At 42.7% G+C, this 26,456-nt stretch overlaps 1 protein-coding gene across 1 annotated transcript in view; it reads right to left on the reverse strand.

Moving 5' to 3' along the window:
* Positions 1-26,456, reverse strand: part of F13a1 (coagulation factor XIII A chain) — a 163,024-nt gene that overhangs the window by 63,237 nt on the left and 73,331 nt on the right. The window contains exons 7-8 of the mRNA XM_006972773.4: positions 11,120-11,294; positions 8,533-8,671 (exon numbers count right to left, since the gene is read on the reverse strand). Coding sequence (XP_006972835.2) covers positions 8,533-8,671; positions 11,120-11,294 — 314 coding nt within the window. The remainder of the gene's footprint in view (positions 1-8,532; positions 8,672-11,119; positions 11,295-26,456) is intronic.

The following is a 26,456-nucleotide window of genomic DNA, read 5'->3' on the forward strand; positions in this document are numbered from 1 at the left end:
AGAAACTTCTTGAACAGTTCTAAACTTGGGATTTGTTCTTATTCATTTGATTCAGTGATCATTTGGTATAAATAGTTCCACCCATAGCCTGTTTTTCTACAACAGCTAGAAGCTGCACTTATAAACTTCTCCCCTTACTTTTATTTTTCTTTCTCACTCAAGTAAAAGTTAATTTAAAATGGGTCTGAGACTCAGGTATAAGATCTAAAATGAAAAAACTCAAAAAGAAAACAGAGAGGTAACTATTGTGACCTTGAACTCCATGACCTCTCACACATGATAATAAAGGTATAAACAACCATCAGTTACTGGATGAAGGTTCTATGATGACAATTAGGGTAGTCATCCACCCGATTACAGGGGAAGGCCAGTTCAGGCACCCTGCTGCAGAGATCCACAGCTAAGCACTGGGCCAAGCTCCTGGAGCTCAGTCAAAGAAAGGTAGGAGGTATTATATGAGCCAAGGGAGTCAAGATCATGATGGGGAAACCCACAGAGACAGCTGACCTGAGCTAGTTGGAGCTCACTGACTCTGGACTGACAACTGGGGAAACTGCATGGGACCAAACTAGACCCTCTAAATGTGGGTGACAGCTGTGTGACTTGGGCAGTATGTGGGGCCACTGGCAGTGGGACCAGGATTTATCCCTAGTACATGAACTGACTTTTTGAAGCTCATTCCCTATGGAGGGATACCTTGCTCAGCCTTCATGTAGTAGGGAGGGTCTTGGTCCTGCCTCAACCTGATATGCCAGACTTTGTTGACTCCCCATGGGAGGCCTTACCCTCTCTGAGGAGTGGATGGGACATGGGGTGAGGGGAAAGCAGGAGTAAGCAGGAGTAGTGGAGGGAGGGGAAACTGTGGTTGGTATGTAAAATGGAAAAAAAAAAACCTTTTAAATAATAAAATAAGAAAAAATTATAAGTAACCAAAGAGAAAAATATAAAATGACTTTGATAACAACTAATTTTTCTGCTTTAAAATAGACCATTAATGATGTGAAAAAGACAGCCCAGAGATCAGAGAAATGCTTGTTTGCATCCAGAACACGTAACTAACAGCTGCAATGTCATGATTGACAACCCAATTTTAAAATTGGACAGGGGTTTGAATAGCTATTTTTGCCAAATAAATAAATAAATAAATAAATAAATAAATAAATAAATAAATAAATAAATACCCAAACAGTAAAAAAGTCATTCAACATCATCATTCCACAGAGGATGGACATTAAATCTACCATTCCACTTCATGTGCACTAGGATGGCTGTAACAATTTAAAAACAAAACAAAACCCAGGAAAATGATCTTGACAAGAATGTGGAGAAGATGGAGCTCTTGTGTTCTATTGGTAGGAATGTAAAACAGCGGGGCTGATTTGGAGATAAGTTTGGCAGTTTCTCAAACAGTTAAACATAAAGTTATCATGTGACCAAACCATCCTAACTCTGCATATTCTAAGAGAACTAGAAACATATGCTTTCACAAAGACTTTTACATGCCTGATCAGAGTGGATTATTCATAGACAGCAGAAGTGGAAACAATTCCAATGTACAGCTCATGAACAGCTAAATAAAATGTGCTTTGTCCACACAGGGAAATGCCATTCATCAGTTAAAAGAAAGAAGTCTTGGCACATAATCCAACATGGATGAACCATGGGCAGCATGATCTGTGGAGGGAACCAGACACCAAAGGCCATGCAGTGTATGATTCTACGTACGTGAAATGTCCATACCAGGCACCTCCACAGAACAGAAGAAGTTAGTAGCTGTCAGTGGCTGGAGGAATGAGAAGGTTTCTTGTGTGAGTGATGAGAATGTGCTAGACAATGAGAGTTGCCCAACACTGAAGACAGAATACTGAGCCTTGCACTTCAAAAGAGCAGATTTAGTATCTCTGAGTTATTTTCCAATAATGATGTTATACACAAAAAAGATGGCATTCTCAGTTTTGGTTCATGGGGTTGTAATTCAATCTGACTGGGACCTTGGCTAAATTCTGTACCTCTTTCCTCATCTTTAAATGAGGACAATGATAGGAACCTCTGGAGAGGCTGATAAGGATTGCACAAGTTAAACATGTCATCACTTAGAGCAAGGGCTGATGCACAGAAAGTGGCCCACAGTGTTTTATTCTTTGGAGGTAAAATTGCAAGCAACTTCAAGGCTCTTGCTTAGCATGCTGGTCCATGTTGTACATTCATTCTCCGTCTGCACATGGCAGAGCTCATGGGCTAGCTCCTGCTGATCATCATAAGAGTGAGTTGGCCAAAAATATGGGTAAGAAGGTAATGTTTGGAAACAAACATCTTGGATCTTGAATACAGTTTTAGAATTAGTAACTTGGATGCATGGTGAGATAATTTTACAAACCCTCCAACATCTTTCAGCAGTTCAGTCTATATTCAGGATTTTTCTTCTATACTATTTTATTTGGAATTTATTTTCAGATCATTCTATTTTCCACCGTGATTGAAACTGAAGATGATTCAGCAATATAAGAGTCCAACTTATAGGAAGATATAGCACATCTAAGCTAATGTAAAGGCAGAAAGGCCCATTTTAAAAATGTGCCTGTGTTGTATAGACCACTATGTAGGGCCCAATGGGTGTTAACTGGAGGAAGAAGAGCTTCCAGATGAGAGATCAGGACTCTCTGCACTGCCAGGGCTTGGTTTATAGATTAACACTTCCTGTGCACACAGATATTTGCATTTGGACAGGAAAAGCACAGACAGTAGCAACTACATTCTTTCTAGAAAGTATTAGTATTGAAGGAAGGTTTATCTTTCCTTTTTTTTTTCTTTTTGTGTTTTCCATGCACTGGAGTTGGCTAACCAAACGCAACCAATTCTTGTGTTCCCCCTGCTCTGTTTCTTTCCTCCAGGGAACTGATGTGAGGCCACTTCACACATACACTATGTACGAGAGAGCTGGCCACAGCCTGGCCGTGTGCATGCTTGCAGCTTTCACACAGAGCAAGGTGACAGACAATCCTGAACTATACAGGAAAGGCCTGGCAAGAAGAACAGCATAATGTATTAAAAGAAAGCTTTTTGAAGCTGGGAAGGACTCTAGAGCTCATTAATACTGAAGTATTACATTAGCATATCAGAATGTAAAGGTCTCAAGATGCTGAGCAACCTGTCTAAGGTCATCCAGGTAACTATTGGTAGAGCTAATCATACTACCTTATGTGTTATGTGTGTGTGTGTGTGTGTGTGTGTGTGTGTGTGTGTGTGTGTATGTGTGTGTGTGTGTGTATTGGAGAGAGAGAGACAGAGTGACAAAGACAGAGAGACACACACACAGAGGAGAGAGAGAGAGAGAGAGAGAGAGAGAGAGAGAGAGAGAGAGAGAGAGAGAGGTGCATAAACTTTGTAGATGGCAATGTCATATGTTAATATTGGACACACTGAGTTCACTCTAGTAAACCTCCTCTTATAATATACATTTGTAATATGTACATTCCATCTCCTTCTCTAGAGAACACTCCTAAGTTAAAATATCTAAATGGAAAATCTATCTACCCAACTTGCTGAGCATCCACAATGTGGGGTGTGGGTCCTTCTCCCGGTATGGTAGCATGGCCAGCCCAGAGCTATGATTCTCTGCCTCAGCCCAGGATCACAAGAGAGGATCCTATCAGAGCTCACTTGGCTGTGGAAAAGGTCAAGTTTAAAACCTGAAGTGCTTTTGCCTCGTTGTAAAGTCAACAGTGGTAAATGAAGCCATGGTTAAGTGGGGGGTACTGTGCTTCCTCTATTCCAGTGAGAAAGCTGGAGGGACAGGAGGGAAGGGCTGGGATGTGGACAGTGAAGAGCCACTGTTCAGTGGGTGGTGAAGCTGTTGGTTCTAAGAGACTCTGGGACGACACTCACAGTTGGAGCCTCTAAAACAGATCAGAAACCAAGGGCTGTGTGTGTGCTAAGGAGGCAAAAGTTGTAACTGGCCAGCACTATGTGGGGAAGGAGAGGGATGATACCTGGGGAACAGCCACTGAGTCTCAGCCCCAGTGAGCAAGGGCTATCTGCTCCTGTGGGCACAGATCAGGGGGAGGGGGCATTATCCCTTTCTTAGAGGAGGCATGAAGAGTAAGAGGCTCTTGCTGACATGCAGGAAAGGCTGCAAAGGCCACATCTTGAGAGTAAAAGTGGACAGAATGTTCAATACCTATGGTCCTAATAACCCACAATGCTTGCATGCAGGTCCATCTCTGGTCCCTGAAGCAGCAAATAGCTGGCCATTTCAGTTCAGCCCTTGGACCTTTAATGACCTACCCCTGGGTTTCATCTGTGAACTAAGGGCATTTCCTGGGGTTTTCCATCTCTGACCAGCACAGCCAGAAGCTTGCAGGAGGATAATGACTTTGACTCTATGGCCACTTCCCATGAGAGCAGCCTTGCTTCTCTGGGCTTAGAATGAAACCCCTCTTTTGGTCTCTCTGCTTCCCAGTGCATATTATGAACCCCCTTGTATTTTATGGAGGGTATTCTAGATGTGTTGTCTCCTGAGGAACACTAGGGAGCTTCTCAAGGGCAATGAGCCTGATCACTTTGTCTTGGAGATAGGCATGTGCAGTAAGGGTCTGTAGGATGAGAAAGTGATATTTATTCAGTTTGCTCAGCATTTTACTGTTTTCCCAAATGAAACTGTTTACTTCATGCTTGTTCCATGCCCTGTGTGCTGCTGGATGAAGGTAAAACCAACCAACCAAACAAACAAACAAACAAAAGACAAAACTAAGAGACCAGCCACTGCTCTCCTGATGGGAGCTGCATTCTGATGGGGACAAGCCTAGAAGGGCACAATTTTCCACCCAGAGTCATCAAACCAGACTCCACCCACTCCAGCCAAGGGACACAGAGCAACACTTGAACAGGCAGGAAGGAAGCCCTGATGTGAAATACCTTTCATGACCTGGTAAGTGCCACCATCTCTGTCTTTTAAAATTGTTCCCAACTCCACTGTGACCTGCAAATAATGAGGTGGCCAAACAGCTCTTGTAAAGCACAGTCCAACTGTCACGTCCACCAAGCATGAACTGACTCTCCCCCACAGAGAGGCCCCCATAGTCCCACAATCCAGCAGTAACGTGCTGAGTCAGCCATTTTAGCAAACCACCTACAGTGACTCACAGATGCCTCCCCTATATGCCACACACCCTCAGTCACTCCCACTGTCTACCACAAGGGACACTGTCTACCACAAGGGACCTAAGACAGCAAACAGGAAGTAGGAAATTAAACTACCTCTCCTTAGTGCTCGATACCACATCCCCTTGCACATTCCTGAGCCTGTTCTCTGAAAGGCCCTGCTGGTCTGGCTCCTGATTTTGGTATTTATAAACCCGGCTGAATTCTGAAAGGGCAATGCCCTGCGTCACAGAGACCTAAAGTGAACAAATCAGGTTAGCACAGTCCGTGAACAATGGGACCGAAGTGTCAGAGGGAGAGAAGGGTGGAGCATCCATTCTTAGAGTTTCCTTTCCTTCAAGACTGGAGGGGCTGACCCTGAGGACAGGAGTGAGAAGTCAGGCTGCGGTGGGGTCCTTTGATGGGAACATCGGAGCCTGTTGAGGGAGGTAAGTCCATGGGGTTGGGTGAGGCTGCTTGTTTTTCAGAACTGTGTTAGAAAACTGCCTAGGCCGAGAGTGAACTCTGAGTGGTCAGCCGATGTCCAGCAACCATTCCCACCCATACTTTACCCTCTGTTTAGCATCAGTCTCTTCCCCCATCAGAACTGCCACTAGTCAGTATAGACTGAGAGCACCATGCCAGCACCGGAGTGCCCTGGATCTTTTCAGAGTCTGCATGTGCGTAATAAGATATCTGGGAGATAGAACCCAAATCCAGACTTGACATTGACCTGTGTGTCACATACACCTCACACACAGACAGAAGGCGATTCTGCATGACATGTTTCAGCATGTCCTGTTTCGATTCTGACTCTCACATGAAAGCAGGTGTGGAATTCTCTACATGGACATAGGAAGTTCTCTCTTTTGTAATATTTCAGATTTGGGGTTTAGGAGTGAGATGTGCTCAACCTGGATTTTGCCCGTATAACCTCATTTAATTATTCTGCACAGTCATTCTGTTAGGAAATGGTAGCTGCTAGGATGATAAAGACCCTGAAGCACAGAGAAGTCAAGTCATTTCCTCAAAGACAAACAGCAGAAAATAGCCTAACCCAAAGCTTGATGTGGAGTATGGCTGTGATGGCCACATCCTGGTTGATGTATCCTGGAGAGCATTCACCAACCCCTCAAGCAAGGAGAGTCCTTGACACGGTCTGGCGTTCTGGAACACACATAGTTTATAAAGTACAACAGTGTTTGTGCAAGCAGAAATGTCCGCCTTTTCTTTAAAAATACCCCAAAGTCACAGAGGTATCAGTCATCTCAGGACACTGGGCACCCCTCTCTTTTGAGTTTGTCAAGGTACCAGGGAAGATGGCAACATATTGCCTCTCTGAGACTCCAGCTGTGCATCTAATAAAGAAGGCGATCCCAGCAGCCAGTATTCATTAGGCACCTGCTACACCCGGCTCTGCACTGAGCGAAATCGGGAATTCAGTCATTTCTGCTTTAGAGGAGGAAAGAGGCACAGAGAAAGTCTGTGTTTCTCAAGGTCACACCGCTGGTCTGCTGTAGAACCGAGACACTGAGCCCTTTTGTGCCTGTCCTTAGTGTCTGGGTGTGTCCTGAGCTGGGGTACCATAGACCACACCATCAGTGAGATACCTGGTCACTGCACACTGAAGCCTCTGAGCCTCATGGGGAGGGCAGGGAAGCCCAGGGCACTGTGTACACTGGGGATGCGACAGACCAGGCCAGGATCAAGGTTTTATGTGCTAGGGGAAATATTGGAGGGAGGCTCTGAGACAAGGAACAGAACTCAGAATAAGACGTCAAAGACAAAGGGATGGCAGCAGCAAAAGCTGTCCATCTTATGACTTTATGCCAATGGTATTTAGTGCCTTGTTGCACCATCTGGCAGGTTCCTCATAGGGACCTATCATGGGATATTTGTATCAAGGAATTGGGAGACTGAAGTTGCCTATATAAAGGGATCTTGTGTGTGTGTGTGTGTGTGTGTGTGTGTGTGTGTGTGTGTGTGTGTGTATGCGCGCGCACATGCATGTTCCAGAGCTACAAAGAAAACAAAGTAATGCTCATTCTGCCATTACCAATGACAGTGGTCTTTAGGGTCTGATGTTTTGACCATTCCAGACAGGCAGGGCTGTGAGCTGTAATTCCATAAGCTTAAATGACTCTTTAAATTGCTGTTGGGTTTCTGTGTGCCAGGCTTTATCCTGCCCAAGCCCTTCAGCCTCCTGTCTCAGCTCATTCCTTCAAATAAGAGGCTCTATATTTGGTTCATAGTAACCTTCTGCTACGAGTTGGGGACATTTCAGCCATTTCTCTCTTGCAACATTCTCCAGTGGCCACTTACAGGTCCTAGTGAGTTAATGCTACTCCAGAAGCCAATCTTTGTCCACAATACATGTTTCTCAGGCGCTTCTAATGTTTAATTTCTCTTAAAAATGAGCTTGTAACTTCCCACCATCCCCATTTGGGTGTTTTTACAACTTACAGCAGTTGGTTTAGCTTTATGACTTGCAAAGAACAACTACAAAAGATACATTTTTGGTTTGGAAATTTCACCCAGTTCAATGCATGGTGACAGCTCGAATTACATCCCAATTTCATCCCATATAGTGTTTCCTAAATATCCTTTCCATTTGGACGCAGAGCAGTAATGTAAGGGTGCTGCATCACAATGATGGGTTCTCCCTAGAAAGCACAGTCTCTTTGGGCTCCCACACTATAGGATGGCCAGCTTCGGGTACCGCTCTCCAGGGCAGTTAAAGATGCACGGAGCTATTGTTTGAAAGCAATGTCACCTTTTCCCCATCTTGAACACTAAGTGAAATCTGGGCACATAGTCAAGGCCAAGTTCAACCCTATACTGAGAGAGGAATTCTGTATTTCAGAAGTAAAAATAGGTGGGGTTAAGAATCGAAGAAGATAGAGTTCATTGCCAGTTTAGGAGATGTGTGACCTTGAGAAAAATCTCCTTGGGCCTCAGTTTCCTCCTCTGCAAATGAGGGATCTTATGTCATTCACTTGCTGTAACTGTTAGACCAGGTAAGAATACACAAACACATAAACTGGCAACCAGATGTGAGCGTTGGCGACAGTCCCACATCAGTCACAGTATCCAAATGCTACATAGAGGAACCAACCAGGCCTGTGTATTCGCTCTACCCGTGGCTGGCTGTGACGATTGTTCCCATACAGATGGATGATTGTCTTTGATCACTAGGGCCCCAACTGTCTGCTCAGTAACATTTCCCATTCACTACTTTAAAAAAAAAATCTGTGACAGTAAGACATTTATGCCCTTGATGCTGAAATATCCTTAAAATGGAAGAAAGAAACACTTGTCAGGGTCTATGTTGTAGCACCCATGGACTGGCCCTCTTGCTTGACACTAGCCCATACCATGGGAAGTCAGACTCACCACACTGAATCCTTGGTGAGTTTAGAACTCACGTTCCCATCTTCTTCCAGGAAGATATCCATTTGCAAATTGGCATCATTGTCATGGGCTGAGAAATAATTGGTAATGACTCGTGCTGGGATTCCAAGACATCTTAAAACTGTGGGTGAAAACAATTGCTGGAGTTATCAACCCATCTAACAAAACACAGCGAAAAATTCTTTCCTCTGTGGGGCTTTCTACCTTCCCAACATGAAAATGACCTTCCTTGGATGTTCCACACCCTAGAGGTGCAACTTGTTCAGTTCCTTGAGAGCTAGAGAGAGACTGGTCTTGGAACCATAGATCAGGTGCCAATGAGATCATTTATCACAGAAGTCCAATAGCCCCATGTTAATAGTTTACTTCTAACCACAGTGTCATCAAAGGAGCAGTAATTTAATCCTCTTAAAGGGGATTTCCCAGAAACACAATTTTGGAAAGCCCATCGTAAGTTAGGAATATATAATCCCCTCAGTGGGGCATGCTACTTCCGGATGAAATTCGCTTGCTCTTGTAACACTGTGCAGGGGGCACCACAGATTCATTTGACTTGTTAGATAATAAATTACCTGGGTGCAGCTCTTGCCATATGCACCTATTGATTAAGCTTAATCCAAATGCCCTCTCTGACTCCCAGGACGCCAGACATCAGGACTCATTGGAAATAATTCAGCTGACAATTTTAAGATTAATGACTTGGCTCGCCTTTTTCCCCCTCACCATCAGAATAATTTAGCATGTTTTTAAACAAAGACTATCCAGCCCTTTCAACAGAACAACCTTGGAAGTCCAAATGTAAGTTTAGTGGAGATCAGTGTCTTGTCCTTTAAATAACTTGGTTTTAGTCACCAAACAACAGGGTGACAGTCACCACTGACTTCTCACTCCTACATTCCTCTTACATTCCTCTTCGACTTCTATTCACCAGTATGATGATTGGCACTCACGTTCTATTTCTGGGGGGATTCTAATGTGAATTGTTGGGCACCAGTTCATATAATTACTGAAGGGGACTTGATCAAGGGTCTGCCTTACTCTCAGTTTAAGAGAAGGGAAGACTGAGTTTGGGGTGCCAGCTCCCGCTCCCACCAGCTTTCCTGTCTGGCTCACTTGTATTGTGATCTCTTTATAGTGTAAATCTGCTGCTGCTGACTTAACCACCAAAGCCTGTTCTCAGGCATAGAGAACCTGCTTTATGCCAACAGTGTACATGGATGTAAGGTTTCACTATATTAGCTGGTTCTAAGCCCAAAGGTATTGAGCTATAAGCAGTAGAATTTTAGGTGTGGAGAGGACTGAGATCTTTTACAGTCTCCTGAAATGAGCTTAGGGGAGTGGCTTCCTCTCCGTGCCCTGGCTTTCAAGTCCCAAGGAGCACAGTCCCTCCAAACTTCGGCCACTATGGCTCAGGCTTCTGTCTGACATCAGGACCAGCCTCCCAGAAGACAGTTGCTCCCAGGAAATGAATATTCCTTTAATCCTTGCATATAGCCAAAAGGCTCAGGGAATATTTTTATGTAGGTCAGGTCATAGGAAATCACAACAAATGAGAGAAAATGTCATTTCTGTTTGTGTGGAACAGGACTAGATCCTAGACTGTCACAACTTTGTGCTAAAATAGGTGGATCTTACAATCATTTTAAACAGTATCTTTTTTGAAGGCTGTAGCCCCCATACTCTCATTTAAAAAAATTTTTATTAAAAAATGCTAACTAGGCAAAGCACTCTTTATTAATGAGCAGGCAGAAAGGACATTCTGACTTGAACTTAATGTTTCTCCAAGGTGTTAGGAATGGTGTGTGAATGAAAATCATTACCAACGGTGAAGACATTGTAAAACAAACGGCTTTTTTAAAATATTCACTGAATTAACTGTAACATTGCCTGGGCCAAGGAAGGCAAGTGCTCCTTGGTAAAATGATGTATAAGATTGAGGAGAATTGTCCTGTTCTCATCTGTTTTGCCCTGCAGATTGGATGCTGGATGGACCATGCCCCAGAAGGGTAGCTGGGGAGGTAAAGATGCTCAGCAAGTACTGATACTTGACTGGTCAGGCTCCCTGAGACTTACAGGTGAAGGGGAAGATGAAATGACCTGAGTTATCCCTTCCATATCTAGGACAAGCTCTTAAGTACTTGCTAAATATCTCATCAATAAACAAAGAAGCATATTTATATAATGTTTCAAGAAAAAATCAGAGTGTATCTTTCCTTATTATTTATTAGTTTAGTTTTTCTTTAATCTTTAAAAGAAATGTTTGAGATGGCTCACGCTTTCCCCATTTCCTTCCTTAGCCCCTTCAACCCTCTATTACTCTGGATGTCAAATGATGGATCGCATAGGAGACAGTCTATCATTCTTCCCATAAAGATTCTGCAGTCAGAGAGACTGTGAGCATATTTGGCCCAGCACAATTTAATTATGCATTGACTATATCCCAGAATAGTCACCCATAAATTCTATAGAGCCAATGGGAGCTTTTAAGCCTCCTTGCCAGGTTATAGATAGAATGACTTGAAGTGAAATTTCTTTAATGTTAAAAAGCATTACTCTATCGGATACTTACATGTGTTAAAGACACCAGCAAAAACCCAGCACTGGCCATATCGGACTGGTGTTTCAGAGCTCCTATATTCTAGTAGAATGTCGACACTTCCTGTCCAGGCTGATGGAGGGATGCCATAGGCATAGACATTATCCCATGATCCAACAAGGACACCTTCATCATCCTTGGCATTCACCTAAATGAGGCCATGAGAGGTGGAAAAGAAGAAAGGTCACTTAGAAGATCACCTCACCCAGACTGGCATGGGGCAAGCTGAGGCTCCCAGTGTCTTCCATGTGTCTTGCATGGTGAAAACACTTCCCATTCCTGTTCAATTTATCATGTTACCACCAAGGGCAATGATGAAAGGCCAAAGTGTGCAAAGGGAAGACCCAATGACCAAGACTCTTTCCTGAGCAGAGTGTTACCAAGTGTAGTTGAATGAGTTGGAAGAATCTTCTAGATGGATCTGAAAAAAAATCCACATGGGGTATTTGGTTTGGCCTAGAATAACTTGGGGAAGGTGGGAGAAAGACCTGCAAAATGAAAAGCTAAGAGAGGATCCTGTACTGGGGAAAGGTGGATTCATCTGGCAAATGGGAATTCAGTGATCCAGTGGACTCTGATTTCTATGGGCAATAGTGCATACTTACGAACTGTAAAAGGATAATACCTGTTGCTAAGGTACCATTAAAGGTCAGTAGGAAAATAGATTCCCAAGGGTAATGTAGGTGATTGCTTTTTAAAATTTCACTAAAGAAATGCTCTTCAGGCTGGGGAGATGGCTCAGTGGATAAGGGCACTTGCTGCATAAGCATAAGGACTTGATTTCAGATCCTCAATATCCATGTTAAAAAGTTGGGAATGGCCAGATTTGTGGGAGGCAGTCAGGAGGATTGCAGAGTCTTGCTGGTTGTCAGCTCTTTGAGATCCTATCTGAAAGGTGTAAGGAGGAGAATGGTACAGCAGGCACCTGATATCTTCCTCTGTGCTCTACATGTACATGTGTGCCCCCTAACATGAGTGCATACAGCATAAATACATATACCACAATACACAACAAATAAAATAAAATATTCTTTAATGACTGTTTAAAATGATTAATACACACACACAGTGTGTGTGTGTGTGTGTGTGTGTGTGTGTGTGTGTGTGTGTGTGTGTGTGTATTTGAGTTGGAGATCAAACCAGGGCCTTGTACTAAGCAAATACTTTACCATTGAACTACATCTCAGTCCCTAGTTTTATAGTTATATTAAAAGGTATTTCTATTTACCTGGAGGGTCTGAGTTATTATGCTTTTAGTATGATAGAGACTTAAGTAGATAGTGGCAATATAGAATATATGGAAAAACTTTGATACACACTTAGAGTGGAAACATCTAATATACCTAATGTGCAGGGGCAAAGACAGTTGAAGTTTAGACAATGAAACAAAGGGCAGAAAATAGTGATTTTTTTTTCTGGACACTGCTAGATCTACCTGTTTGGATGGAGCTTTCATCAGTTTAATTGTAGCCAGGTGAAGAACAGTGGGAATTCTTTTCAAAATGGGTGCTGCCTCATAATTGGCACATCAGTGATTTTCAATCCTCTAAGTGTGGTTTGTGAATCAGCAGTAATAATGTCCTCTGAGCTCATCAAAGATGCATACCATCAAGCTCCTCCTAGACCTACAGAAAAGGAACCTGCACCCTTCAGCATGAGCCACAGGTAGTTTACATGCACCTTAGTTCAAGAAGTGTTGGCCTGGATGATGGTGAACAGACATTCCTTAGCGCTGAAGCTGCAGAAGAAATCTGAAAGCATGGCGAGCTTTTGTGCATTGGCTGCTTCGCAGGCCTGCTGCCCCACAGCCTCAGCAACCTGCCGGTCCTCTCCATTTAGCCTGCTGTAAAGGACTCTTATTCTGAAACGTTTCAAGAGTTCTTTGAAAGCAGAGATTAAACCTGTGAAGATGTCTTTCTAAATTCCAGCAAGTCTGAGTAAAGAGCTGGTGCTCCAAAACTGTTCAATAATCAGGTCTGTATTCAACAACCATGAGGCTCTGTGCATTGACTATATTTAACTTTTTTCTTAGGAGAAACAGAAGGCAATCAGTGGAAGGAAATTCTGATGTGATGAAGACAGAAACGCATAGAGGTAGAGTAGCAGCTCCAAGGAGAGGAGAATCAGTTGGGTTGGAAGGTGGTTCTGTTGTTCGGGGCTTGGCAGAGCAGATGACATATGGGCTGGCCAGAAAAGTCATCCAAAGTTGAATAAATGTGTGACGTCATGAAATAATGTGATACGCTTAGGGACCTTTGTATGGTTATCATGTAAGTAGTCAGAGTTGGATGAAATGCCATTTTCCTCCCTTGACTCTGTGCCCAGGCAGGTTAAAGGGAAGGCTCTTAGGCAGTAGTTAATGTGTTGAATGTAGACAAAATGAAAAGCTTCCAAGTTTCTTAAAGATCTCTACCAGCAAGCTCAAGCCTTTGATGTGAACTTTGACTTCAGCCAGCCCTTCTGACGCTATTCTCGAGCAGTACTTGTCCTCGCAGGTGAATTAAAGTGTCAGAAAATCCGTGCCTACTATGACAGAACATGGGAAGTGTTTGTGATATGAATGGGTCTTTGTGGAGGGGCAGTATGTTACCATTGAGAAATAAAATAGAGTTTATGGATCCCAGAGGTAAAAGTCCCTAAACTGTGGCTCTAATGTCTGATTTTCAGATAGATAGCCATTAAATAGAAGACTACTAAGAGCAGAAACTGAAGCCAATCAGCTAGGGAGCAGAGTAAGAAATAAATAGCCCTCTTCCCAACAGACCGTTTAATTGTTAATGCTGAATGCTGCCCCTGTTGCTAGATAAATCACAATTCTCACTTATTAGCATTTGGCCAGATTAGCCACTGTGTTCTAATTAGAACATTGATTTCTAAGGAACCCAGACACTGAGAGAGATACGTCTTCAGTGGCAGATGAGAAGGGTTAAAATAGCCCCTTCCAGACAACAAAATATGCCTGAGGGACAATCCAAGGGCACTCTGGGATTTTTACTTGCTAGAGTTGGCTCTTGTAACAACCCATTATGAACTCAGATTAGACCAGGGACAGAATCAAAGGTTATGGTTGTGAGTCATTGGTGATCTGGCACACAATTCAAACCTGGGACTACAGACTAGAAGGGATCTTTAACATTAATATGGCTGCCTTAAATTTCCATCCTAGGGGCTGGAGAGATGGTTCCAAGATTAAGAATATTGGCTGCTCTTCCAGAGGACCCAGGGTTCAATTCCCAGCACCCACTTGGTGGCTCACAACCATCTGTAACTTCAGTTCCAGGAAATCTAACACCCTCTTCTGTTTTCTGCAGACACTGCATGCATGTGGTGCACAGACAGACATGCATACAAACACTTATACACATAAAATAATTAAAAATATAAATTGGTAAATGTCAAATTTTCATCTCATCATGCCTACAGAATTGGAGAAATGAAAAAGTAGAAACCCCTAAAGTTACTACCAGCAACATCAATGTTATAAGATAATGCAAGAAACTCCACCATCCAGTGCCTAGAGTAGGTGAGGCCTATGAGTGGTACAGGGACGCAGTAGGTCTTGGATTACTGTAGTGGGTAACCATTCCAGCTTTGATCTGGAAGTTCCAACTCCCACTGAGGCTTTGGCAACTGTCACACCTACAAGTCAGGGCCAAAGGAGGCGCCTGGAGACCCGAGAGCTGGATGGGCCAGCGCTCTCTCTGTTCCTGACCCTGGATGGTGGGGGTGGACCGAGCAGAGCTCCAGAGAACAGACCCCGCGACCTACCTATTCCTTCATTTGTAAGTTACCCACTAAATAAATTTTCCTTTTAACTACGTGGAGTGGCCTTAATAATTTCACCAATAGATTCCAATCTAACCATTGGTTCTTCAGAAGTCAGACTGCTGAAGCAACACAAGTCTACAGTTTTTCATCTATCTTTTAATATCTGGAACTATAATTCCAATCTTTATCTTGTTCTGACCAAAGAAGTGGAAACAATTTCTGTGGAAAATAAATGGGTGGGAAAGGGTCACATATCAAAAGAGGCCGATATTCTGTGACTACAATAGGGAAATGTTGAAAAATCCAAGAGTGTCTCCTCACAGGGATAAGCTATACCTTTAGTTTCTGCATGAGAAAGCTAATAGAACTCTAAAAGAGGGAGCAGAACGCAGCACACTAAGAAAGATGACCCCTCTCCTCAGCACCATCTCCCTTCCCTGCTCCAGCCTCCCAGTGCATTTCAGAGCAGACCAGGAGCTACATTGCCTCAGAACTGTAGGTATGAGGAGAAAGAAATTCATCTTAGGTTGAGAAGAATCAGATTTCATCCATCAGAGCAAATAAAATGCCCGAAGAAGAGCTTTGCATAAATAAAACATAAAAACAGAAGAACAAGAGAGACCTTAAGTAGGAAGAGGGAAGAAAGAGAGAGGATCACACATAGAAAAAAATTAAGGAGCACGAAGCATTTTCTCACAATCTATGAGCAGACCACTGACTTAAGGGATAAACGGATGGCCGAATAATATTATTTCTGAAATAATAATGCATCATTAACTTCAAGATATAGACTAGACAGTGTTAAAAGTAAACAAATGACATCAAAGAGAAATGAGATATCAAAGAAAATGTTAATGGCAAAACAAAAGAAGTTACTAGAGAGAAGTGAAGAGCCCCCAGGGACACAGATGACACAACACAAAGGTAATTAGTGTCCCTAAAGCCAAGACCCTTCAAAATAAAGCCAAAGGTATGACTATAATGTAGAGAGGCATCCGTGGTCTGTGGTTTGACATAGGCCCCTTACCTAGAACTCGTAATCAATTTTAAATTTTGAATAAAGAGAAAAATGCCTGTTCATCTAGACAAACAGTGCAGATCAGCAAAACTTGAGGGAATCCTGCCGTTTTAAGATTTCTCCACAGTACCATTCAGCAGCCAAACATTGTCAATCAATTATTCACACAGTCCCGAGAGAAAGGTGTCTTAATGACACGAGGCACAGCCAACCTTTACAAGGATAAGGGCAGGCAGCATAGAGTCCCAGTCATGAAGGATCTCAGGGAACATAAGAACATAAACTCCATGAAAAGTACAGTTAAGCATCTCTCAAGCTACAGGAAAGAATGAGTTTAAAAGCTTGTAAATGTAGGACCAAAAATCACTGTAAGAAAGATGAGATTTGAGTGTCAAAGGAGAAAAAGAAAGAAAATTATAGTGATTCAGTGTGTTGATCTCTCATTGCTAATTGACATCATCTAAATTAAAGTATAATTTAAAAGTACATAATTACTTTATGTTTAATTGGTTTCATAATTTGAACTAATTTTGGAAGGCTCTGTTAGGAAATTATATCTCTTATGAGGAGACATTTATTTCAAGTTTAACCATTTTTTCTGTACAGTTCAGTGTTTTTCTCCTGTTGAAAGTAAGATTTAATACAATTAGATAGGATTTGAGTATAATTAAACATAATTCTTTAAATAGCATGATGCCACTTGGTATAAACACAAACAAATGGGAACACAGTAAAAACACAAAAATAAACCCATACAAACACAGCTAGCTAATGTTTTGTCATAGCTGCGAAGGAAATTTCCTAGGCAAAAAAAAAAAAAAAAAAAAAAAAAAGTCTTCAGCAAAGGCTAGTAGAGCAACTGGGTATCATGTGGGAGAAGGAGCTTAGGGCCCAGGAAGGGTCACAGAACTTAGAAGATTCAGAAGCCTGAAGAGACAGCTGACGGACTGGGTGAGCATTTGTTGAAGGAGAGCAGATTCCTCCCTGGAGTAGCTGCCCGCAGGTTGTTAGGGAACTCCTCTCTATAGTGTTGGTGAGGATGGGAGTCAGCACAGGCATTTCCGAGGGCAGGATGGAAGGCCTTGAAGGAATGACTACATGGTGCATTAATCCACTTCACGGCGTGTATCCAAAAGCATTGGCGTCAATCAATATGTCAGAGAGATTTCAATTTGGTTGATGGGGGGTGGGTAAGGAACACACAGCATCTAAGACACAAGAGAATGCTCTCCAGTCGTAATGGAGAAACAATATGGAAACATTGTTTTAATTTTATTCTTTTTTTTTTTTTTACATATTACTTGAATTCCTTATTGAGAGAAGTGGCATGGTCTTGCTTTTATTGCTACCTTTTCTTTTTAACTGAAGAGAGAACTTTTACAATAGCCATTGGAAGCAGGAATGTGTATAAATCAACTTTGTAATTCTACAGTGAAAATTTGGTTACAAATTTCTTCTTAATTTTAATAAATACATTTTCTGAATTATTTACTGAAAGGAGAGGATGACTACAGCTCCTATCGTGTCAGGGAAGGTCCCAGTGAGGCTATTACCCCAAATCCATGACTTAGGTCCAAGGGACTAGTTAAACTAGGTTTGTTCAGCTGTGGAGGGGGCAGAAGCGATGCTCTATAAGGAAGGAAGGGAGACTAGGCACCCAGGCAGCAGACCACCAGAGGGCTGTGCGACACGGGTTTTCTGTAGCTAGTTCCTCTGAACTGAATCATTCTTCTTAGAGGGAGGAGGGATAGTTCCTGACATTCATGAATGTAAGGGAACCTGCAAGGCTCAGAAGCTCAAAAACTTACAAGACTCACAAGGCCTCTCCTGAAAAACTATCAGCTGGGGCTGCCTGCGACCTTTCCTGAGACCTCACCCATGCTGGGATGGGTTTCATCGTGAAGCAGCTGCTTTTAGTCACATATGATCCTGTAAGACACCTCAACAAACCTCACTGATTTACAAGCTAGACTGGGCAGGACGGTTTCTTTGATCAATTTCTCTTCCCGGGAAAAGTCACATAACTGAGGGAAATATACAAGAAACACGGGCCTCTGGTGTAGGAAGCTCCTTGTGACCGTGGCAGTTGCAGAACTGGCCACGCTTGGCTCTGACTGAGCACAGCCAATGACAGTGAGCTGCCCTGCTCTGTAGCATCACACCGGGCAGATCTCCACTCTAGAGCAAAAAAAATAAGCTCACTTTCCATACCATTTAAAAGACAGAAAAATGGCCACGAAGTTTGGGCAGAGTTTTAACTTCAGCACTGATAAGTGAAGAAATCTGAGTGTCCTGTGTGAAACTTGAAAATTTTTTGAGTGTCCTGTTCCTTGCAGCACAGATTTTCCATTTTATACAGTCACAATTTGTTTTGTTTCCTCTTTACACATGTAAAGGGATTTCTCTTCTCTGGTATGCACATTTTATATGGTGATGATGAGATGACTTTTCTGTTATAACTCTGCTTTATTCCATTAAATTTCATTGTTTAAAGTTATGGTCTCATAAGGCTAGGATTTTGTAACTCTTTTAGAAAATAGTTTTATATGTAATCTCTCCCACAGTCTCTCAAACCAGTGACTATGAATTTGGGGTAAAATGAATTCTCTCTCTCTCTCTCTCTCTCTTTATTGATTGATTGATTTGATTTGATTTATTTTATATCCCAGCCATAGTTTTCCCTCCTCTCCTCTAGTCCCTCCTCACCACCCGTCTTCTGCCCACCCCTTCCCCCCACTCTCCTGTCAATCTACTGCTCCTCCATGCCTGTTCAGGAAAGGGCAGGCCTCCATGGACATCGACAAAATATGGCATATCAAGTTGCAGTAAAAGAAGCACCCCCCCCCCTGTACTAAAGCTGGGCAAGGTGACCCAATATGACGAGTAGGGTCCCAAAAACCAGTCAATGAGGCAGAGACAGCCCCTGCTCCCACTGTTAGGAGTCCTGCAAAAAGACCAGGCTATACAACTGTCACATACATGCAGAGGGCCTAGGTCAGTCCCAGGCAGGCTCCCTGGTTATTAGAACATGAACTCTCTTAAGAGGTATATAGTTAAATTTTGGAAGGAGAGAATTTATTCCTAGTAAAAATCCTTTCCAGGTTTTGTGAACCACAGGTCCACAGTTAATGGTGTCATGGTGACCAGTCTTAAACATAGTGGACCTCCTGTGCCCCACGCACCTAGGGCCTCGTCAGCGAAACTCCATAGCTACGGTATTTACTGTACTGGGAGTGAGGCAGGGAGGGCCAAGTTGGGGCTCTCTGATACATTTGGATTCAATTAATATCCTAAGAAAGCAAGTGAGGAAAATTGATTCTGGGAATATAGAGATCTGCTGTTAATGTTTTCTTTTTCTGTTTTTGTGTTTCGTTTTAGTTTTGTGAGTTACATGGTAAGGCTGGGAGGGCAGATGAGCTGAAGACGAGGTTCTTCGGAGGTTATTCTGTGGGCAGGCAAACTAGCAATTTACCTAAGAGAGAAGAAACAGAGCTGTAGGAATCCCGCTCTCCCTTGCCTAGCTGCTTAACCTTGGTCCTCTCTGGACTTCCACGGCCCTTAAAATTCCAGAGTCACACTTGATGCATAGGAAAAGAAACCCAAGCACCATCTTGGATTTCCACAGGTTGGGATGATGGGGACTAGTTAGCTGTCTTCTGCCCACTATTATTGGAACGTTGGACTGTCTTTCTGCAGTGCCCTTCCACACTCAACCCCTCCATTACCAAGTGTGGGCCTATTGATTGTGTGAAACCCAACTGGTTTCAGGGGGAACATTTTCCCTGTCACTGTGGTGTTCTCACTCTGTGTACATGGTGACCTCCTGTTTACATGGTGTCGTCTTATTGGTTTGATCACCTTTGTCCCCATGACCAGATTTCCTGTGCTTGAAAGAAGGAAGTCATCATATCAACTTGACTTTGCATTCCCAGGGCTACCACCTGCTAGTTCTCAAACCCAGGACAAATGGCTAACTGAGGTGCTTATTTAATATATCAAAGCAGAGCTGGCTGCCAGATTCCCCAGTATCCCTCAATCCCTACCTGTTACAGAGCATGGCTGACATATCCCACTGCCTATCTTAAATTTCTCCAGCCCAGGGACTAGTCTGCCCTTCCTTATATAATCTAGGCATTTTGGTTAAGTAGCCCCCCCTTTTTTTAATCTACCCTTTACCATCTTTGCCTTTTGGTCGGTGGCTCCTCTAACCTCCCCACTCTCCTTACATGGTCTGGCTCGGGGTGAAGTTCACTTTGGACTCTCCCAGATGTCCCTGTCTCCGACTCTGCTCTCCCTCATATCTACAATAAACCCTCTCCTCCTCCACCATACCTAGGACCAGTCATGTCCTTCCTTTTTTTGTTTCTTGTTTTCAATCATCACTGGGCCGCACTCAGGGAGTTCTGCTGGATGGATGGATGGATGGGTGGATGGATGGATGGATGGATGGATGGATGGATGGATGGATGGATGGATGGATTTGACATTTCTCACAAGGGTCTAACTTTTTTTCTATACCAAGACAATGGGCTACTTAGAATGCCAATGACATTTTGAAGTAGACAAATTTCTAGCACTATGTAGAAGTGCAAAGGATCAAGAATGGCCAAAAGAATACTGACAGGGCCAGATGAATGTTTCTTGAAGGCTGCTTGATCTGATGCTTTGTTATAGTAACATGGTAACAGACACCGCTGTACTGGACTAAGGAAAGACAAACGACAGAGTCCACAGTTGCTCTGCACTCATCTGGTCATTTCATCTCTAACCAAGATACCCCATCAGTTTGAGAAGGCAAGAGAAATCCTTAAACAAAGGATAGCATTTCTAATAATGTTTTCAACAAATGGTGCTGGCAAAACAGATACATTTGTAGGGAATAAAAACCTTTAACCCCACCTCACACCGCATAGGAAAACCTCAAGATGCCTAATAGATCAATACTGTGAAAGCCCAAGTTATAAATATTTGAAAAGAAACATTGGTAATATATGTACGCCCTGTAAAAAAAATCACATTTCCTAGACATAAATATTTTTTAAAGCAGTTTAAGACTGGTGGTATGGCTAAGTGGTAAGGCACTCACCTAACATTCATTAGCCCTAAATGTGATCCCCAGTACCACAACACCTAACATAAACACATTAAAAATTGGACTTTATACCATTTAAAAACATTCTTAGAAATGAGGCTGACAAGACAGCTCAGTGTGTAAAGAGGCTGCTACAGAGATTAGTGACCTGAGTTTAATCCCTGGTACCCACATGACAGCTACAGGAGAGAACTGACCGCCATACATGACCATGGTACATGTCTCCTACCATCCATCTCTCTCTCTCTCTCTCTCTCTCTCTCTCTCTCTCTCTCTCTCTCTCTCTTTCTCTCTCTCTCTCTCTCCCCTCTCTCTCTCACACACACACACACAAAGAGAGAGAGAGAGAGAGAGAGAGAGAGAGAGAGAGAGAGAGAGAGAGAGAGAGAGAGAGAGAGAGAGCCAAAGCACACTCTGGTGGGAAATAATCTCTGCATGTATCTAAGAAAGGCCTGGTTTCAGAATATACAGCACACAACACCTCCTTCTCAGTAATTAAAACACAAATAACCCAATAGGAAAATGGCATAGACTTGGAAAGACAATGTACTAAAGAAGTATGTGAATGGCCAGAAGTACGTGAAAAAGTGCTCAGCATTGCTGTACATCAGAGAAAATAAAATTAAAACAGCAATTGGATACAGCTACATTCACATTAGATTGGGTAGATTTAAAAGGTTGGAATCACCAAGAGCAGATGAGCCAGGAGAAAAAGTAGACCATTGTAAGTTTCTGGAGGAATGTAAAACATACAACTATTCTGTACACCCAACAGAGGGGTGCCTCAGAAAATTAAACACATACATATCCTGTAACACAGACATGCCGGCTTTAGATGTTTACTCCACACATATGAGAATATGCACATAAAAAGATGGAAAGCACCATGCAGGTTGCTGAGAGAGAACTGTCATTAATGTCCAACTCAGTTGGAGGCCCTGTGTGTAAGGATACCAACTAGACAGGCAAGATACGCCCATGGGTGCCCTAGTCCCAGGCCTATTATGGACCACTTTCTGATAGGATTTGATGTCTGCTCCATAGAAGAGAATTCACAACTGGTTACTGTAAGCCTGGTCAAAAAGCCTGTCCCTAACTCAGAATCCATCTCCAATTGATAACTCCTGCCAAAGGCGTTTTCTCCAATGGAGTCTCACTGGGTATACAAACCACACTTATGGACAGAATCCATGCCCAGCAGTAGAGTGCTAACAACAACAAAAAATGATCTCAATGATATTTTTGGAGGGTTTTTTTTTCTTGTTTGTTTCACAGTGTTTTGTCTGGGCATTTTTCCTTTACCTTATAGATCTTTCACTTATACATTTTGTTTATGGCTTTTCTGTGTGTGCGAATATGTGTATTTCAGCATCTAGATGTGTGTCTTATGCTTTTTCTGTGGCTCTTTTCTTTTTGTTTGTTTGTTTGTTTTGTCCTGTTCTGGTTTGTTTTTCTCTTACTTTATTATTGTTGTTATTTTGATGAGAGAGAGAGAGAGAAAGAGAGAGAGAGAGAGAGAGAGAGAGAGAGAGAGAGAGAGAGAGAGAGAGAAATGGTGTGAATTTGGGTGGGTAGAGAAGTAGGGAAGGACCTGGGAGAAGTTGAGGCAGAGTAAACCATAATCAGAATAAACTGTATTAAAAAATAAAACAACAACAAAAACCTATTTCCTGTTAAAATGAAAGCCCATGGCTGAGGAGGACACAGGCTCTAGTGAGGAAGCTACTGCTGCTGTTTTGCTAAATGCACAAAGTGTGCATGTCAAATTGCCCTCTAAATAGCTCTGTGAACCCCCCATAGAATAGCATTGCCAGCTTTAGCTAGGGAAGTCAGCTCCAGCCGGGGAAGCTTCCCTATGCAGTGGTCAATGATGACTGCAAAGATTCGGAACTGGTCAGAGTTCAGAGAAGAAAGGGCCTTGAATGTTCAGCCACACGGGGGACATTTCTATTGTTTCCAAGGCTCAGAGAACTTTAGGAAAGACTGCGCAGAAAGTGTAAGAGCCAGAGGAAGCCAGGGAGTGGTGTGGTACTGAATTCCAGGCATGGGATAACTCTTGAACTCTTGAACTCATAGCAGCTTCAATTACTTATGGGAGCTCACGGTAAGAATGGGCCTGTCAACATCTTGTCATGGAATGGGGAGGCCTCAAGGGACCCCACATCTCCCTGAGGATTTATACACAGATGATGTTTGCGGAGTGAGATTTCTATTCCCCTGTCATCCAGCCACAGATAAGACACACATGCTCCAGTAAACAAACTCCCGCCCACACTCATAAACAACCTTGATGACCCTCATTGGGTCACACACACAGAGCCATGGGAATAGAAGAGGAGCTACTTGGGAAGTTGAAAGGAATTAGTGGGAGTTTGGAGGACAAGAGATGGTAATGGGGTGAATATGATCAAATTATATTCTATACATGTATAAAAATGTCATATAAAACTCATTATTGAAGCCGGGCGGTGGTGGCGCACGCCTTTAATCCCAGCACTCGGGAGGCAGAGCCAGGAGGATCTCTGTGAGTTCGAGGCCAGCCTGGGCTACCAAGTGAGCTCCAGGAAAGGTGCAAAGCTACACAGAGAAACCCTGTCTCGAAAAACCACAAAAAAAAAAAAAACCTCATTATTGCATATAATCAATACATGTTAACAAAAATGTAAAGGGAAAAGACCTATTTAGAATGCGGACAGCAGCTGTGTAATGGCCCCAGAATGGAATCATCTCAAAGGTCCATCAACAGACAAATGGACAGATAAATTGCAATATACAATACAATAAAATTCTGTTCATAAAGGTGAAGATTTGTGTAACAATTTATGGAGTAAGTGAAGCCAGTGTCACTCAGAATTCATGAACCTCTTCATGGGAGGTTCCAGAGGAGGTGAGTAGAACCCACTGTGAGAAAGGGCAGCAGCATTCCTCAGGCTGATCAGGAGAAACACAAGGCGAGACCTGGAAACACCTACAGTTTTCTAAGACTGGGAGTCATTCCCATCAAATGATTATATTTCCCACTTACATTTATACATGTGATAGCTATGCTTTTTACTGTATGTAATTCTTTCTTTAATCTAAAATTATCTCATAACTAACCATAACTTCTATAACTGTATTATGAAAGACATACTGACATAACTACTATTGTGTGTGTGTGTGTGTGTGTGTGTGTGTGTGTGTGTGTGTGTACAATGGTAAGTACTTAGATTTGCTTTTCATAATAATCATTACATTACCACAGGAAATTATTAGCTTGTATCTTAGTAACTGAAAACTTTCATTTGGCCCTAGTTCCTCACTAACCATGTGTGAAATTACTTCAAGAGGCTCAAGAGAGAAACTGAGTTCCAGCTCTCCAGTGTCTTCTTTATCATCACTGTATCCCTACTGTGTGCTATAGAGCTGGTTGGTATAGAGCAGTGGTTCTCAACCTTCCTAATCTTGCAACCTGTTAACACAGTGCCTCATGTAGTGGTGACCCCCTCTCCATTATAAAATTATTTTGTTGTTGCTTCATAAATGTAATTCTGCTGCTGTTATGAATTATAATGCAAATATCTGATGTGCAGGATATCTGGCATATGATTTCTAAAGGGGTCATGACCTACAGGTTGAGAATCACTGGTATAAAGCAGGTCATTAAAAATACTCAAATGAAAGGGATAGATGCGAGAAGGAAAAATACAGAGGAAGAAGCCAGAGGAGGAGGCAGGAAGGGAAGGAGATGGGAAGAAAGCAGAGAGGGCACAAAGTGCCTGTCCTAAGGGACCCCTAGGCTATGCTGCTTTGCAGCCGTCTGTCCTAGAGATGCTGGTCCCAGGAGATGAGAACAGCTCTGTCTGCACAGCTTGGAGGGAGGGCTGAAAAGCAAGCACCCGTGCTTCAGAAATAGCCTGTGTGATTACAAAATAGATGCTGTGTTGAAACTCATTCCAGGAAGCAATTCAGGGAAAGCAGACATTTAGATTGACTATGATTATCACATTGGAGAAATAGCTTGTAATAAATGTCTGTTTTTCTCCAAAAATATGGGACAAACAGGCATAAGAAATGTAACCTCGATAATTGAGAAGCCAAGCTGTTTGCCCACAGATGGAAACTTCATTACATTGCTGACTTCTACCACAAGAAAAAAATGATGTCTGAACAGTTCACTGTCCCCCATTGCCCCCACCTGAAGGGGAAGGAGTCACTCAGATGGGAAGGGTGAGAGGAATTATATCTTTACACCCAGGGAGCTCATGTGCTATGGACCGAGGACAGGGTGCGGATGCATCCTGGCGCAGTATAGCATCCTGTTTGCAACAGTGGGGTCAGGCACCCAGAAGCCCAGCTCCAGTACTGTGACCTTGGATAAGGTCAGTTGGCTTCCTGATACCTCATCCTGTCCATCTGTCCATTGGTTATTTAAGGAACAGACATGTTTTCTCACAAGTGGTTATGCAGATATTTCTATGAGATAAATTTCTACTTTCCCACTGGCTTCTGATAGATTTGTCAGTTGTCAAAAACGTCAATAAACAGAAGTGAAAATCTCTGGTGATGAGAGAGACCCATGGTATGTTTCATTGGGAGTGGGTTTGTCCTGACCTTCCTGAATCACTCAATTTCACTGGTCATTCTGGAACCACAGGTGCCTTTTGCTTTTAGGAAAACCTTGACTTCAGCTTTCATTCGATTTTAGGACCTCACCATGTACTGTCATAGCATTCTTCATCAATGCAACCAGTAGATTCTCTAAAAGTTGTCTCACGGTTGTGCCTGCTGATTGAGTTGTGCCCTATCTGTAGGGTTTCAGAGACTATTAGTGAGCCTGAGTCTCCGGCCATTTTCAAATGAGGAATGCCTTTCCTGATATTTATGTGCATGAACCGTGGAGGTAGATGATAGCAATGGAAATATAAGCTGATAATTTCAAAGGCATAGAACTCTGGATAGGGTCACAATTTTTTCCAGCAGCCTTTATCTAGCAATGCCAAGAGACTGGGAATTTGCAAATGAGTGATGAGAACATGATTCTTAAAACCTATCAATGGAGGCTTTAACTCCCCCTTCTCAGAGGTGGCATGGATTCATATCCCTGTGCACTCTCTGATAACCTGGTAGCAATTTCCTCCACAACCACTGGAAACGCTGACCAGCAATTATATAAGTAGGACACTAATCATGCTTTTTGGTAAACAGAGTTGTTTAAGACATAAGACCTATATGAGAAGATGTGACAGAGCTCTGTGGTAGGGGAAGGTGGACAGTGACCATGGGGTTTCTCTGTTGCTGTCCCTCCCTGACAAAGAGGCCTTTGTCTGCTTTATAGACCAAAGGGAAATTTGGATATTTCCTTGTATAAATATAAAAGTTTCAAACCTAAAGATTCAAATTTCAAACCCAAAAATGTCAGGGACTGTACTGTGGCTGGTTGTATGACCAGA

This window comes from Peromyscus maniculatus, chromosome 5 (genome assembly GCF_049852395.1).
Source record: "Peromyscus maniculatus bairdii isolate BWxNUB_F1_BW_parent chromosome 5, HU_Pman_BW_mat_3.1, whole genome shotgun sequence".
In the NCBI taxonomy this organism is placed as follows: Eukaryota; Metazoa; Chordata; class Mammalia; order Rodentia; family Cricetidae; genus Peromyscus; species Peromyscus maniculatus.